This window comes from Meles meles, chromosome X, assembly GCF_922984935.1.
Source record: "Meles meles chromosome X, mMelMel3.1 paternal haplotype, whole genome shotgun sequence".
Taxonomy (NCBI): Eukaryota; Metazoa; Chordata; class Mammalia; order Carnivora; family Mustelidae; genus Meles; species Meles meles.
In genome coordinates, this window is record NC_060087.1 from 93,484,781 (window position 1) to 93,501,027 (window position 16,247).

The window sequence follows — 16,247 nt, forward strand, 5'->3', positions numbered from 1 at the left end:
ATAAATGTTCTACAAGATGGTGGCTTTTTATTTATTTTTTTTTTTAGAGTGAGAGAGAAAGCAAGCTCTCTCTAGTGTCTCTCTCTTTTTTTTAAAGATTTTATTTATTTATTTGACAGACAGAGATCACAAGTAGGCAGAGAGGCAGACAGAGAGAGAAGAAGGGAAGCAGGCTCCCTGCTGAGCAGAGAGCCCAACATGGGGCTCGATCCCAGAACCCTGGGATCATGACCGGAGCTGAAGGCAGAGGCTTTAACCCACTGAGCCACCCAGGCGCCCCAATGGGTAGCTTTTTAAAAATCAGTTTATATCCTTTATGGTCCTATAATGGTGCCACTACGACAGGGAGGCTGGAGCAGGGTACTGTAACGGCAATGTAATGATTATACATGTGTCTAAACTTGCAGAACGTCCAACACCAGAGTCAACCCTAGTAAAAACTATGGGCTTTGGGTGATAAGGATGTGTCAGAGTAGATCCATCTACTGCAACAAACGTACCACTCTGGTGGGGGATGTTGGTAAACAGAGGAACCTATGCTTTGTAGGGGCAGGGAGCGTATGGGAAATCTCTGTAACTTCTGCCCAATTTTGCTATGAACCTAAAATTGCTCTACAAAATAAACTTTATTTTTTAAAAATCAGTTTAGAAAAATGAATTCTACTTTTACATACCAGTTAAAATTAAAAATTTAAGTAGTGTGATTTACCATTGAAATAACCAAAGATAAAGTTATCCTTCAACTGGGTCATGCTAATGCTCCTTAAAGATATCTAATGTCGGGGCGCCTAGCTGGCTCAGTTGGAAGAGTATACGACTCTTGATCTCAGGGTCATGAGCTCGAGTCCCATGTTGGGTGTAGAGGTGACTTAAATAAATACAACTTTAAAAAAATTTACTGTCAGTTTATAGAATCAAGCAAGTAAGAACTGCATCCTTTCTCTGATGACTAAGGGAAGCAGCAGCAGTAGACATGTTAAGCTCTTCTCAGTCTAAGGACACGATGTGACGCTTCACTTCTTGTTATCATAACAACTATTAACTAAGGTAAAAAAAAATACATGTGTCTCATTATTGTAGAGATAAATGGAACTAGGTGGGATATGTGGTCTATCAAGTTATCACTTACACAAAATTATGAAGACTAATACCCCCACAGTTTTGTATCAAAATCCTCTGGTGAATCAACAGAATTGGCAACAGATCCCTGCCGCTAAGGACCTCCCAGGTGACCTCAATCTTGCAGTGTCAGTCTGGTGTTGAGAGACAATTCTCCATGGGTCCCTTGAGTTTCTTTCTGCATGTCTCGTGAATAGAGGCAGTGACTGGGTTCTAGACCATCTTTTCTAGGATGTTTGTGCAATAAACCACCTTGGAAGATAGAGACAGCATCTACCTCCAGAGCAAAAGAGTAGATGTGCTTCCTGTCCAGTACAGTAAAAATAATCTCTCTCTCACCAGAGCAGTCATACTACCCTCTATAAAAGCTTTGGGCTCCCTAATCTCATGGTTGCTCTCCTGTAACACGACTCACTGCAGGTGCAGGCAGCATCCCAACCCTGTTCACACTGCCCTGTGAAAATGGGAACGTGGGGAAGCAAAATGAATGCTGACAGTCTGACTACTGCTTTGGCTGAGAATAAAAAACTGTCCTTCATCTCTGACCCAGGGATTTTGGACCTCCAGGGAGATGCAGCTGGCTCACTTGTTTGCTTGAAAAGGGGGCGAAATCTCAGCCTCCATGCCATACCCATACTGGGTAAAGGGCTATACAGTCTCTCTTTTTCACTGCAAATGTGTTTGGTGCCTAATGGTGAAATACTCAGAAGCTAAACAGGGGTTCAAACAACGTTTTCTCCTACCAAAATTAGTCCTTTTCTCATCTAAGTAGACTTTCATGATCTTCACATTAAACATGAAGAAAGAAACTACTTAAATGGAGTCTTTAATTTCCTCAACCCTCTGTCCTGATGACCAGCTGACATTCTGCCATAAGGTGCATCTGCTGGTTTCAAATGAAATACCAAATTCCACCTCAGTGGGAGAATAAATCTGGCCATGAGCTTGGCCAACAACTTTTTGCATCCTCTGAAACATCAATAAAATCACTAGCACTAAGCATTTTTAAAAAAAAGTTACTGAATGGAAGTCCTCAGATCTTTTCTTTACGTGAGCTCCAGGCTGGAAAATTACAGTGAGTTACTTGAAAAAGAGGTTCAGACTGCCCTAAGTCTGAACCACTGAATACATTAACTATTTGGTAGATTTTAAAACACTGGTTACCTTTGAGGAGAAAAGGAGAGAAAACTTTTTAATCATATATGGTCCTGATAGTTTAAACATTTAAAAAAAATTTTTTTTAATCCAAGAAGTTTATGGTTTTCACTTGCATTACTTCTTTTCCTAACCTACCGAAATAAACCTTAAATAGATGAATAAATTTTGTTTTCACTGCTTTACTTACCATTTTCTGGCTTGGATCCCAATTCTTCTACTGATTGCATGCTATGAATCTCAAATCCTTCAGGGTATTCTGCTTTATTGATAGTCTTATTGTCCACATAAATGATGTGTTTAACACAACTGATGTCTGACAATGCAGTCTGTTGAGCAGAAAAAAAGATTCAGCTGTCACATGTAGGCCTGTAATATACTCAATTATTGGACATTTTCCTGTCAGAGAACACTACCATGAAGTCAAAGAATTCTTATTTACCTTAAGTTTACTTTCCAGAAGTTCAACGCTAGTGATCAGGTAGGTAGCCTCAGATTCATTTAACCCATGAACTACAGCTTCTTTGCCAAGTGTGGCATATAAAGTCACAACTACATAATAAAAAATAAACACATATGTTAAATGATAAACATTTATGAGATAATATTATTTAAATCAGCCTTTTAAATTTTGGGTACACTCATGGATGCAAAGACATTTTATAATGTCGTTTGATTTCATGTTCTCTACTATCACTTCAAACGTTGCCTGAAACTTTCCAGTAGCCCCAATTTGTCCTTACAGAGTCTCAGGATTCTAACCTCCTAAACCTGAAGAAACCCAGGCATACTGGAAGTGCACAACTGTTCAAAAATTAGTCAATCAAGATTCTCAAGGCCAGTAAGTTTCTGGCTGAACTCTTAATTTAGGTCAGAGCTAGCCCACCTAGAACTACCCTGTGCCATGCTCTTTCATTGGGCATAGCACCAAAGAATGAGTAAGTCCTTGAGAATCTTCAGATTGAGGATTTCAAGGTGGAATCATGTCCTCACTCTTAGGTAGTGTTTTTAGTGGGCCCAATGTCCAAGCTCAATATTGGTGACCTCCAAGCCTTAACTGGGTGGGCCAACGAGATCTACTCTTTAGGGGCTGCCAGACAAAGGAAACATAAGCTGAAACCAAGATGAGTTAGAATCAAGAGGTGTCTGTTAAACTTCAGACTGGAAATTCAGCTCTAGGCTAGTAACCAAAACAGCAACATGGTTAGGAAGAGTGACTTTTCACAAGCTGTTGATTGTTGAAGGTGGGTAATGGGTGTATATAGGGGATCATTTCATATTCATTTTGTTTGTTTGAGATACAAACTCTTGATTACTACACTGCACCTGTAGTGTTCTTCATTCAGTAAACAACTGAGTGCCTAGCATGTGGTAGGCACTGTTCTGGACTTTGAATTTTCAAAAACAATTTCATGCACAACGGCAACAAATGCTTATGAATCAGGAATACACTCTGTACTTTACTTTCTGGCCAATGTATCTACTGTCAGTTCAAGTTGCTATGTGCTCATTTCACATGTAAAATGGAAAAGGTCAAAGAAGAGGCCTTGAAGTGAAGCAATGAACTAGAATGATGCTAAGCAATGATTTTTCTTTCGTTGTTTTAATCATTATCTTGTATGTCATGCCCTAAAAAACACCCCCAAACCTTTCATATATAATTCACTTTCAAATGAAAAGTAAAACTCTAAATTCTATCTATTAAGCTGTCAATTCCCATACTGGCTATTAGAAATTACTCTCTTTAACAGGAATTATCAGACAGCTTTTAAGAACAGTACATACCGTTTTATGGATAGAACTTATGCAGAAAAATTGCTAAAGAACACAACAGCATCACAGGACAATTTCACATGTTACTAAAACCCCTTCTCTCTCCCTCCAAAAACACAAGGCACTTACGAGGGAAGTTGTACTTAAAGCAGGTCTGGGCCGCAATCATCCATTCGGCCCTGGTCTCACAGAAAATGGCAATAGTGTTCTTTGGTTTCAGTCCCAGGGCAGTGAGTCCGCTACCAAAATTACTCACTCTGCAGTTCACTTCGATATAGCTCATCCATTTATAGTTCCCAAGAATTAACTGTTAAAGGAAGACATTCTCTAATATGAGTATATTTATTTCAACAAGCAGTCAAAATACTATTCAAAGTATAGAACGCTAAAACTGCCTTTAAGTGAATATGCAGAAGCTTTGAGCACCCTCTGAGAATCGGTTACACAGCGTATTTAAGTGGAATGGCAGCATATTCAAAAGGCATTTGATCTCTGATCAACTGATGCATACCTTCCCCTTAAAAAAAATTTTGAAGTGCAAGAATGCTGTACCTTCTTAAAAACCTTTCCATTAGGCTGCATTTCGTTTTCTTCACTTAGGGTTTCTCTGGTCCCAAGGCTGTCCTTCTTCCCAAACTTGGACACGGCGTGATCGAATAACTTATCCAGAGTGTCGGCCCCAGGGATGTCTATGACAGCTAGCGAGTCGAAGTGCGTGACAGAGCGATATGGACTTCCGGGTTTGTCTGAAGTGGGCTTAGCTTTTATTCTCTTTGCCATAGCGTTTTTCTTCTTGGCATTGGTAAGAAAATACCATGGAATAAATATAAGGGCACTGTATATTGTTATTAACAAGTGGACAGGCAGCAAAATAATGGTGAGCACGTTTAGCCTAAGTTTCATAGTGGCAAGGCTTCTACAGTGGTGTTTATGTCTTGTTATTCTTTGGCTGCAGAAAGCCTTATTTTGCTGAAGAAGGCAATAATGGAAGCAGCAGTGAGAGTAGCAGTATAGCCAAGGCAGTTCAATTTTAATGCTACAGATAGAAGTTAGTAATCTTTGGAAGCCGACAATAAAGTACACCTGTAGGTGAAGACAATGAACCAGGCAGAGAGCAGGATAAAGGAAAAAAAAGAAAAAACAAAAGTATTAGCAAGTTGATAGCAACACTGATTTAATACTCAGGTCTTCAGTAGTTTACGTAATTGATCTGATACAGAAAGTCGAAATAACTGGTCTGAAAGACTGGCATTTTTTCAGTTCCAAGCATTGCCATATTTTAATTTATTTAATGTTGAGTGACACTACTTTAATGCTTATACGAATGTACGGATGGGATACTGAAGTCTGGTTGAATTTGGGGAATGCCAATAGTGAGATTTCTCTTAAGTATGTAGATGCAAAATGGGTAGTTTTAAATAGGATTCGGTTTTATATGCAAAATGGGAGAAATCCACCAATGTAGGTTTATTTCTCAATGACCAACCCGGAAATACTATTTCTGAGGTAACACTTCACGATCTCCTGGCCCCCAAACTGTTGAGCAACAAAATTACAAAGTCATTTCCTAAGTGTTCTTTTGTGCTCAAAACTGCACCACAGTGCCTGGGAATAGTCGTAGCAGGTCCAAACTAGTGTCAGTACAGTCCTGGCCCTTGCCATGAGCAGTTAACACTTATGAGGAAGTCAGCACACAAGTCAGATCCATTGTCTTTCAAGCTTCTTTTCGGGGCGGGGGGGGGGCTGGGGGTGGGGGGTGGGACAGCTAAACAGCTTCTTCAAATAAAATGTCATGCAGACTTTCCACATATTCAACTAAAGTGGAACTGCTCTGGCTGAATTGGGGGGGTGTACTGGGGGTGTCCAGAGCACCCACACTGGACTTCCTGGAACCCCACTCCCAAAGTGACCACCACTGGAGCATTTCCAGTGAAAAGCCTGTGGAAAAAGCTAAGTGCTCTGGTGTGCGGTACAAGCAATAAATGCAAGAAGGCGTCCAGAGGAAGTGTGAAATAGCCACCAGTAGGTAAGGGAGGCTCTGTGGACATGGGACTTAAACTGGACCCAGCAAAGGAGGAAAAGACTGGAGAGCATTCGGGCAGGGAAGCAACATGAAGACACACAGAGATAGGGGTGAAAGGGCCTTGGGGGAGTAGGAAGTGCCAATAATAAGGGCACTACTAGCCTGACTGAGGCACAGAGTGTGTGCATGTGGGCTAAAGAGGCTATGGGTAGTACAGGGTCTGATAGATCAGACTAAGTCATTTTGATTTGATTAGGCACAAAATTGGGGGCCATGGCAGGTCAGGAAAATAGTGCCAGTTGGAAAGGAAGTGCAGCAACAGCCTCAGGGACAGGGAGCTGGCTTGCAATCAGCTGAGAAAGCTGTTTTGGAGAGTGGCGGCATATTTCAACTATAAAAATTAATAGTTCACTTGGAGGAGACAAATTGAAGCCCATCCTTTGGCAACTCCTGGGGCAACAGAGGGACTATCAATCCCAGGACAGCTGTGTGTTTTTACACCAGTTACCATAAAGAGGTAGTTTAAGCCTGCCTCAGGTTTTATTCATGCCCTTCAACTGAGTGGGGTAAAGTGAGCAAGAAACTACAAGTGGAAAGACCTGGGTTTTGGTCCCCATCTTGGTCACTAACTGCCTGGGTAAGCTTGAGCCAGACAACAGATCTGAGCTTAGGATCAGACTAGATCAGTAGCCCTTAACTTCTTCAGGCGATGGACCGCTTTTAGAATCCAATGAGAACTATAAACCCAAGCAATACAAAGTGGTATCTATAATTTTAGGGGGTCTGTGGGTTTCCAGAAATCTATCCACAAAACCCTAAGGGTCACACCAACACCTAAGTAAGAACTGCTGGCCTAGATGATTTCCTGGGATCCTTCCAACTTTAAATTTTGTGATTTACCCTACCTAGAAATTGCTTCCTTGGTCTGACAAGGCTGGTCATTCATTTCTTCCTCTAACTTCCTACATCACTTGAAATGTCTAACACTCATTTTGATCCTTGATTATATTACCAATATTACCAAACATCTAAGCACCTAAGTATATAAGCAGAGACCGGTATGTAGTTCTCAACCCTATCAAACCCAACACCTCTTTCTTAGAACAAATATCCTATAATATTCTTTTATCAATCTTAAAGGATAGTCATGGATGATAACCTACTTATGTGTATAATTTAAAAAAACAATTCCTACTGGTAATAGAAAGTAATACCAAAAGGAAATCAACTCAAGACAAAATAATATTTATTTCAATATATAAATTCTCAGAGACAATACCAGAAGATAAAAAAAAAAAAGTCTTGCCTTCAATTGAAAAATTATCAGACTTGGGGTTGAAGATCTATAAAGAAGACAGCTTTTGAAGGGTTTATAATCTAACTGGATTAACTGTACTATATATTTTTAGTCATTCATGTTATATACACTTAATCTTTTATACATATTTGCCTTAAGCTTCAGAGGTAGGGAAATGTCTTCTACTTAATCCTCATAGAAACACACACACACACACAAACACATAACACAACACACACAAAGTAGGCATGCCCAGAAGAACATTTAGATGAGGAGAGATCGGAGACATCATTTACTCCAGTCATTTTGAAATTCTTTCTGGTGGTGGCGAGGGGGGCATGGGTCATCCATTTAAAATCTTACACGTGTAAAATCTTACACGAACATGGGAAACACAAACATGTATAGATAAAAGCCAAAAGCAGAGCTGCTTTGGTGGGAGAGGCTTGAGAGCCTCTGCCTGGACTTCCTGGAACTCCCAGTTCAGCTGAATGACCCACTGTTGTTGGTGAATAAGTAGCCAAGTGCATATCATAACCAACCCCCAGCCCCCAGTCCGGTGCTCTTTCAAGCCCACTGGCCAGCTTCTGCCCAGTTCTGCCTGTCATCTGAAAATCTTTCCCTGCCAAAGATTTTCTAGGCTTACACTCACATCTATTGATAAATTCATTTCAAAAAGAGAAAGAGAAGAGAACACCTACCATGTGTAAGTTTTGAGCACTGGATACAAAGATGAGTAAAGGATGCACTGAGTCTTTTAAATGCATTTACATATGAGTTCATATGTATGATAGATGGCAGAGAGATGAGTTCACAAATATGTAGAATATATCCTATAAGAGGGGTATCTGTCTGGCTCAGCTGGAAGAGCATGTGACTCTTGGTCTCAGGGTCCTAAGTTTGAGCCCCATGTTGGGTGTAGAGATTACTAATTTGGGGGGGGGGCAGAGGAAAGATGGTGGAAGTAGGAAGTAGAACCATCTGGAAAGGTTTCACAGAAAAACAGAGCAGTTGAGGTAGACAAGAAGGATGGTATGTTTTCAAAAGACAAATAAAACAACTGGAAAAAGAGGACAGTCCTAACAGAGAACAAATGGATGGGCGAACGGATGGAGGCAGAAAAGGGCAGGATGGCGGTGAGAAATAGCACGCAGTGTAGCAGAAGCTTTAATGCCTTCCGTGTGAGGAGCTCCTCCACTTCGGGGATTGAAATCAATGGGAAAATTGAATTTTTTTGGAGCCAACTTTACAAGCATGCAGCTGTACCCTAAGAGACACACATGTATGACGACTCAGCAACTCAAGATTCAACACCTGCCTGTTGTACTAAGGGGAAATTAACTATTCTCTATGGAAGAGAAAGTCTGATTTCTTGGGTGGTAAATGGATTAAACTAAGGTAGGGGATCGGGGTCTAATAAGCGGGACTCTGAACAAGTTCACCGACCTCTCACTGAAGAGCTCTGGGCCAGTGACATCACACAGCAAACGGGAATGCTGCTTCATGGCACCGTTGGCAGAATTCCTCCCCACAGCCAGCTTACAGTCCACGGACACCAATCATCAGCGCTCAGAACACAGTCTTGCCCCCCTTTCACTTTGTTGTACTTTTTGGTGAAACCTCAACCCGGTTAAGTCTAATTCTCCACTGAAGTCTGTCCCTGTACCCACACAGCTGAATTTGGCTGGTGGTGGCGAGGAGGGACTGGACAATGCTGAATGCCCCCTGCCCCACATGCATGACGGCTCCTTCCAGCAGGCCCTCCATGCCACGCAGGAACCGCACTGCACCAGACCGCTCCGTTCACCAGCCTGCTGTCCTGGGTTTCCTGTCTGCTCCTCGCACTTCTGACCATCGACATCTGCTCTGCCTCCGTCATTCCCACCACTGTACCTACCCACCTTCTCGCATCTTCAGCCACGTGCTCTTCCCTCTCCTGTGACTGCCCGAGGACCAGTGCTGCGCCCGGCTGGCGCTGACCTCTGCCCGGGGGCTCCTGGGCCTGTGTCCGCCTGGGCCCTACCTCTAGCTGGTGGTGCCCATGTCCTGCTCCACAGAATCATGCCCATTAGCATCACAACAGGGCTATTCTTTCTCTCACCTTAAAAACCATAGTGCATGGAGCCCTGGGTGTGGTGCATAAACAATGAATCTTGGAACACTGAAAAAATAAAATTAAATTAAAAAAAAAAAAACACCATTGCCTCTCTCGGATGTTCTCTGGCCACAGCCCCATTTCTTCACATCCCCATCAGGACTTGAGAGTCACCTGCACTCTTCCTCTCCCTCCTCTCTCCCCCTAGCTCCTCTTGAGCCTACTACTCAGGCTTTTACCCACTACCACTCCACAAATTGCTCTGATCAAGGATCCCTGAGCACCCCCACATCTTCATATCCCAAGGTCAGTTAAGGCTCCCTCATCTCTCTTGACTCATCAGCAGCCTTGGACAAGGCAAACCCCTCTGTTCCTGGGATTGAAACCTTCACTTGGCTTCCAGGAGACCACACTTCTTCCAGTTTTCTTCTGACTTCCTAGCTGTTCCTCCTCAGTCTCCATTGCTGCTTCTTCCTTATGTTCCTGACCTCTAAATGCCACAGTCCCTGGTCACCTAACCTCCTCTTGGCTTTCTCTACACTCACTCCCATGGTGACCTCATTCAGTCCCACAGCCTTAAGATGGCGTGTATGTATATATACGCTGACAAGGCCCAGATGTCTCCCCCTCTCCTGGAGGTCTTCCCTAAACACTGGATTTGTAGATCCAACTTTTTCCTCAACAGATCCCTATCAGTCAAGTACCTCTGACTTAACATGCTCAAAGCTGAGCCGCTGACTGTCCTGCCACAATCCGATCCCATCCAGTCTTGCCCGGCTCAGTAATTCCAGTAATTCCAGCTGCTCTGACCAAAACCCTTCGAGATTCCCTCTCTTGTACCTCTCTCTCTCTTTCACACACACACACATTCCATACCCAACTCAGCAGCCGCAAATCCTACTGGCTCTACTTACAAAACACATACCAAATTCAACTATGTCTCCCTACCTCCACTGCTACCATCCTGGTTTCAGCCACTACCATCTCTTACCTAAATAAACGCAGTTGCCAATCTGATCTTCCTGCTCCCACTTTAATAACAAACTCTAAACTTGGCAGCCAGAGGGCTCTAGTTAAAATGTAAGGTAGATTAGGTCTTTCAAAGAATCCTCATACAACCACTCAGAAGTTAGTCCTTACTCTGCCCTATGAGATGACAGGGATTTTTCCCCTGCTCTCTTATATTTCTGACTTCATCTCCCATGCTTTCCTCTGGCTCATTCTGCTTTAATTCAACCTGTTCCTTGTGGTTCCTAGAACACACCAGGCATGACCCTGCTTCAGGCCCTTTGGACATGTCTTCCTCCCTCCCTGGAATGTTCTTCCAGCTCCTTTTTGTCTTCACTCAAGTATCACCTTCTGCAGCCATCCTAAAGTGGCACCCCAACACATCCAGTCCCTTTCTCGCTCTGTTTTTCTCCTCAGCACCTATCACCAATATGACACATGCTTTCCTTTTCATATTTGTTACCAATGTCCCCATAAGCTCCATGAGGCAGGATTGACAGTCTGCTGCTGAACACTAAGTGACCACAACAGTCCCTCCGTGCATTAGCAGTACCATAAATCTGCTGACTGGAATAAGAATGGATATGGCATTGCTCTGGAACAATAAAGCAAAAATGTATGCAAATACAACAGCCTGAAAGCCACCAACCTTTGTCATGTTTAAAAAAAAAAAAAATCACTCGCCCGTGTTGACATTCTAGGACAGGGTATCCTCTTAAAAATCCCTATAACAAACTTAACCTGTTTTTAGCTGCTTATAAAAAACATGAAACTGGAAAAACTGCCTGTTGCACAGAAGTAAAAGACTGCTCTTCTGAATGCATGAAGGCTATGCAGTGGGGACTACGTGATTTCTCAGTATGCTGTCCTTCTGCATATGAAGAGCAATACCTGCTGCCCTACCCATTAGGAGGACATGAACTCGAAGCTGTGCTTCCTTGAAATCAAGAAATTCACTTGTATGGCCTCCAGGAAAGGGCAGGCCATCATCTTCAGTCACAAAACAGTTCACTGTTCCTGTTGAGGATTACTGTTTCATAGGGAGAGCAAATGAATAACCACTCACTGAGCATGGACTCTGGGCTAGGCACTGTGCTCAGTCCTCCAATATATTATCTCACTGAATCCTTCAGGAAACCCCTTTGAGGTGGTACCCTCATTTTACTGATGATATAACCAGTCTCTGAGAGAGCATTTGCCTAAGGTGACCCAGTGAAGTAGGGATTCTGATCCAGGTCTAATAGATTTTAAATAGATCATAATAGCTTCATATAGATTTTAAAGTTATGTTTTTATCTCTCTTGTCTGTGACCCTAGTCATACTGGTATAATCTAAATAGGTGACAGTGACAAACTTTGTGTATGAAGAAATCCTGGCAGCAATTTTGAGCACTAATCCAGCCTATATCCCGAGGCATTTTTATAGTTGAAAAAATGTCCTCTAGGTATTGAGTGAGTCCTAGAAGCCTTAGGGGAAAATCAGATAAAATTTTACCTTTTGTCTTAAGGTCAAGTTTAATGTTAAATATTTCATTCCAGTTACTTCAAATGCTCTGAGATAGTTAGCTTAAACACAAAAAGCATTAGTGATACATTTAAGCTCTAGTACACGAAATAAACAAATGCTATATATTGATTAAAGTCTGAATTTAAAAGAAGAAATCATCTCCCCCAGAAGCATGTGACACAACATCAATTTAAGAATGAAAAAGGAAAACTAATAAACTGAAGTCCATTAATGCCCACACATTTTTTTTTCCCCAAAAGTCTGGGAAAATAGACTTCACTAAGCAAGGATTCATGCATTTGCCAAGTTGAAACACACAATAAGGACAGATAAAGGTCATCTGTCCTTCACAAACAACCTTATGAAAATGTAAAAGACATCAATTGGAAATCAATGATTAACTATGTAAGTGCTACTTTAAGAAATTACATTTTCAGGTCACACATCATTTAAAGGGGTAATTTAAATATCAAATAAAGAGACACTTTGCCTTCTGTATCCACTCAACATTAAATCAGAAAACAATTTAAAAAGTTCAAGAGGGGTGCCTGCGTGGCTCACTCCACTGAGTGACTGCCTTCGGCTTGGGTCATGATCTCTGGGTCTTGGGTTCCAGCCCAAGTGGGGCTCTCTGCTCAGCAGGGAGTCTGCTTCTCCCTCTCCCTCTGTGCGCGCTCTTTGTCTCTCTCAAATAAATAAATACAATCTTTAAAAAAATAATAAAATAAGTAAAAGTTCTAAGAGATTAAACAGATAACATACCTGTGACACATTAAAAGATCCTATTTCTACATAGATGTTGCATCCCCGAGACTTATACATGGGTGGAGTGCTTTTTTAAAAAAAAAACTTTTCTCTCACACACTATTAAAAAGTTCCAAATGATTTTAAAACATAGAAGAGAAAGCTCAAAAATGATGTTAAAAGAATGGTTGCATTTGGTTAATGAAATCAAACCTTACAGGAGCTGTATTACAATATAATACACTTCATGTTTAATATCAAAACTTTAAAAATGGTACTATTTTAAGAAAATAAAAGGCATTAAGAGCAGTTAGTAGGCTTTCTTGCTGTTAGTTTGCAAGACTGAATAATCATGTGAAATATATATTCATCTGCCCTCTGTAAGTCTCACCTGATTCAAATTGACAGACCAATCTAATCGATACGGTACAGTTTGTACAATCAAACTTTAGACCCAATACACAGTAATTATAATAAATACATTTGAGAGCTGAAAAAGCAAAACAAAAACAAAAGCCTAGGATGAATATATGCGCGCCCCGTCCCAACACACCGCACCTGTGCCTAGCTAGCTATTTTTGACTACAAGCCTCTCACCACCATGACTGATCTTTGGGTGCGTCTCCAGCAAGATTACCCAAACCTGTCTACTTCCTCACCTGGAGAGGTATTAATCCCTGAAGTCGCCATCCTGCGAGTCTCTTCCCAGCTTTTCCCAGCAAAGAAAGCACCTCAACTGCCATGCTGAAGATGCTCTTTCACAGTGTAGCAGAAGTTCCCTCCCATAATGCTTTAAGAACATCCCCAGCATGCAACAGATTATGTTTTTTCTAGGTCATAGGATCTTATAATTGGGATCCTATCTATACATGTTGAAATGAGGAGATCCAGCAGCCAATGTTGCTGCCTACACACTTCACATACACTGTGTATGATGATGCGGCTATTCCTCATTTCAAGTGATCACAACACGCTGCATCTTTAAATATGAAGCTTTCAAAAGTCAGGAGTTGGTTGTAGAGCTTTAATCCAAAGCTCAAATTAAAGGAATACTGAGGAGAGACCAGGCTAGAAGTGGCACCTACTGACAAAGCATGATGTTCCAATCCAACTTGTTTAGACACCAGGAGAGAGGGAGGAAAACTAAGTTCTGGGAGGTACGTATTTGCAGAGAAGTAAGAAGGGTGCAGTGCTGTAAAACGGGAGTAGGTAGCACAATGCCAATTTCAACGTCCTTGGCTACTGCTGAAGATGAACTCCTGCAGATCCCTGTAGACAGAACCCTGCTGCTAAATTAGAGGGCACATCATGCCATGGGGTAGACTTTAATTTTGTCTGTAAAGTCTTCTATTTCCCAGGTATTTTTTTCTCTAGGGGAATACAGTCATGGCTTATCAAAAATCATTCAAAATAACTTCAAAATTAACTTTCAGTTATAATAAATGTCTTGCATCCAAGTGAGATACTATCTCTCTTGTCATGTTACCTACTTATTAATAATAAAGTAATACAAACCGCAGGCTGCCAACCGTGAGTATAGATCCAAAAAAAACAAAAAACAAAAAACAAAACAAAACCTGTGACCAGCATAATACTTCCCCTAGTAATAACTTTGTGTACCAGGGACAATTTTGCAACCATTCCTTTTTCTGCCACATGACCTACCCTCCACGTTTGCTAGAGGAGGAGCCAGTTCGACAGGTTAGTTCTTTGCTAATGTTGTTTCCCAGTACTCTTTACTATTAAAAATTATGCAACAATGTAGTCTTAAGTCATTTCCATTTCTTTTTTAGATTTTATTTAATCGACTGAGAGAGATACAGCGAGAGAGGGAACAAAAGCAGTGGGAGTGGGAGAGGGAGAAGCAGGCTTCCCGTGAGCAGGGAGCCTGATGTGGGGCTCGATCCCAGGACTCTGGGATCGTGACACGAGCCGAAGGAAGATGTTTAACGACTGAGCCACCCAGACACCCCTTCAGCCATTTCTTATAAAATGGCCAAATAAGTCACTACAATTCAGCCACATGGCCACCATGTGAAACTGTGGTATGGTTTTGTTGTTTTTACAAGCTCACTCTGTGCTTCAGTATTAAAATACCTTTAAAGTGAGATTATTAAAAGAACTCAAAGACTGATGAATCTGTTGAAGACTGAAATCCCGTAGCCATTCAGACAACTCTCAAATATTAGCACTAAGAAAAAGAAGAGCACAGATATTCCAAAGACTGCAAAGAATTCAAGATTTTTTTTTTTAATTCTTAGCATTTCATTACGGCTGTACCTGACATTTTAGAAATTAAAGAATTCTCCCCTAAAGGAGGAAGCCACATGATGCTAAATACAAGAAGCCAGGGAAGAGTACTCTTAGAGTTAATGTCTCCATACTAGGGATGAGGAATACTTTCCATTCTGTTCTCTTCACGTTCATTTGTTTCCCTGGACCACCATGCTTCACTAAGGTGAGTGAGGCAGGGAGATAAGGGAATTAGGTATTTCTGCTTTGACGTATATTTGGGCCAGTGAAGGCCCAGCTACGCCAATCGGAGAGGAGTCTCTGAAGTGCCAAAGGCACTCTAAAGTATCTGTAAACTCCTGAGCACAACTGCACATATGTTTCTGCCAATGTGTTTAGCAACTCCTACTCTTTGCCTTGGTAATTTTTTTTTTTACCTATCTAGATGGGCTGTAAGCCGACTGCTCTAAATGTTTATCTGTGTTTGTAGGGTGTGTGTGTGTATGTGCATGCACGCACAAGCATGCATGTGTGCATGTGGGGCATGGCGGGGAGAGAGAAAGATGGAGGTGGGGAAGGAGGCAAGAGGAAACAGACTCTGTGCACAAGTAAGTCAACTACAGAAGCCTGAATACTACTGTCCTCAAGATGGCACCACAGTCTATTTCCCAAGGAAACACTAGCCTCACTGATACCTCACCTCTTTTACCAATCATGGGGTAGCGTGCTAAGCAGCTGAATTCAGAGATGGCTAATTTGGGCCTGCTGAGGAAAATCTCTGGCCCTGTTTTAAGATTTTTCTAATGCAGGCTCATCAGCAGATTTTAGTACTGAGCTACACAAGAACATTAAGTCTTGAATTTCTTTACACTCGTAATTCAAAAATACTTATTAGTACCTAAGAACTACTAGATCTTCTGTTTCAAGTTTATAACCAATTATAATTAAAGTGATTCTCAGAAGACCAGAAATACAAGAGAGGCAGCAACATATACAAGGTTTTAGTCCTGGTTCAGCAGCTTGCTGAACAGTAAGACCTGGAACAAATCAAATAACCTCTGGTCTGTGTCCTCATCTGTAAAATGAGAAAACTGGATTCTTATTTTAAGATAGCACAGGCCTGTAATAGTTGTAAAAGCAAAGAAGGACGGTGAGGGGAATGATACAGCTGCCTTGGGTGGGGGGCAGGTATAGACATTAAAAAAATAAAAAACAACCAAAAACCCTATGATTTGCTATCACCATCATTTCATAAAATAAAGAATGTATTTAATGCCCCTAAATTAGATGGGCA

At 41.5% G+C, this 16,247-nt stretch overlaps 1 protein-coding gene across 5 annotated transcripts in view; it reads right to left on the bottom strand.

Annotated features, from left to right (window-relative positions):
* Window positions 1–16,247, bottom strand: part of ACSL4 (acyl-CoA synthetase long chain family member 4) — an 81,367-nt gene that overhangs the window by 29,544 nt on the left and 35,576 nt on the right. For 2 of the 5 annotated variants that reach the window (XM_045995631.1, XM_045995628.1), the window contains 4 exons: window positions 4,600–4,839; window positions 4,177–4,354; window positions 2,717–2,826; window positions 2,465–2,603 (listed from right to left, as the gene is read on the bottom strand). In XM_045995631.1, the coding sequence (XP_045851587.1) occupies window positions 2,465–2,603; window positions 2,717–2,826; window positions 4,177–4,354; window positions 4,600–4,827 (655 nt within the window). In that variant the 5' untranslated portion in view covers window positions 4,828–4,839. Of the gene's footprint in view, window positions 1–2,464; window positions 2,604–2,716; window positions 2,827–4,176; window positions 4,355–4,599; window positions 5,131–16,247 lie in introns of all 5 variants that reach the window. The other 3 variants (XM_045995627.1, XM_045995626.1, XM_045995629.1) reach the window with 2 other exon arrangements.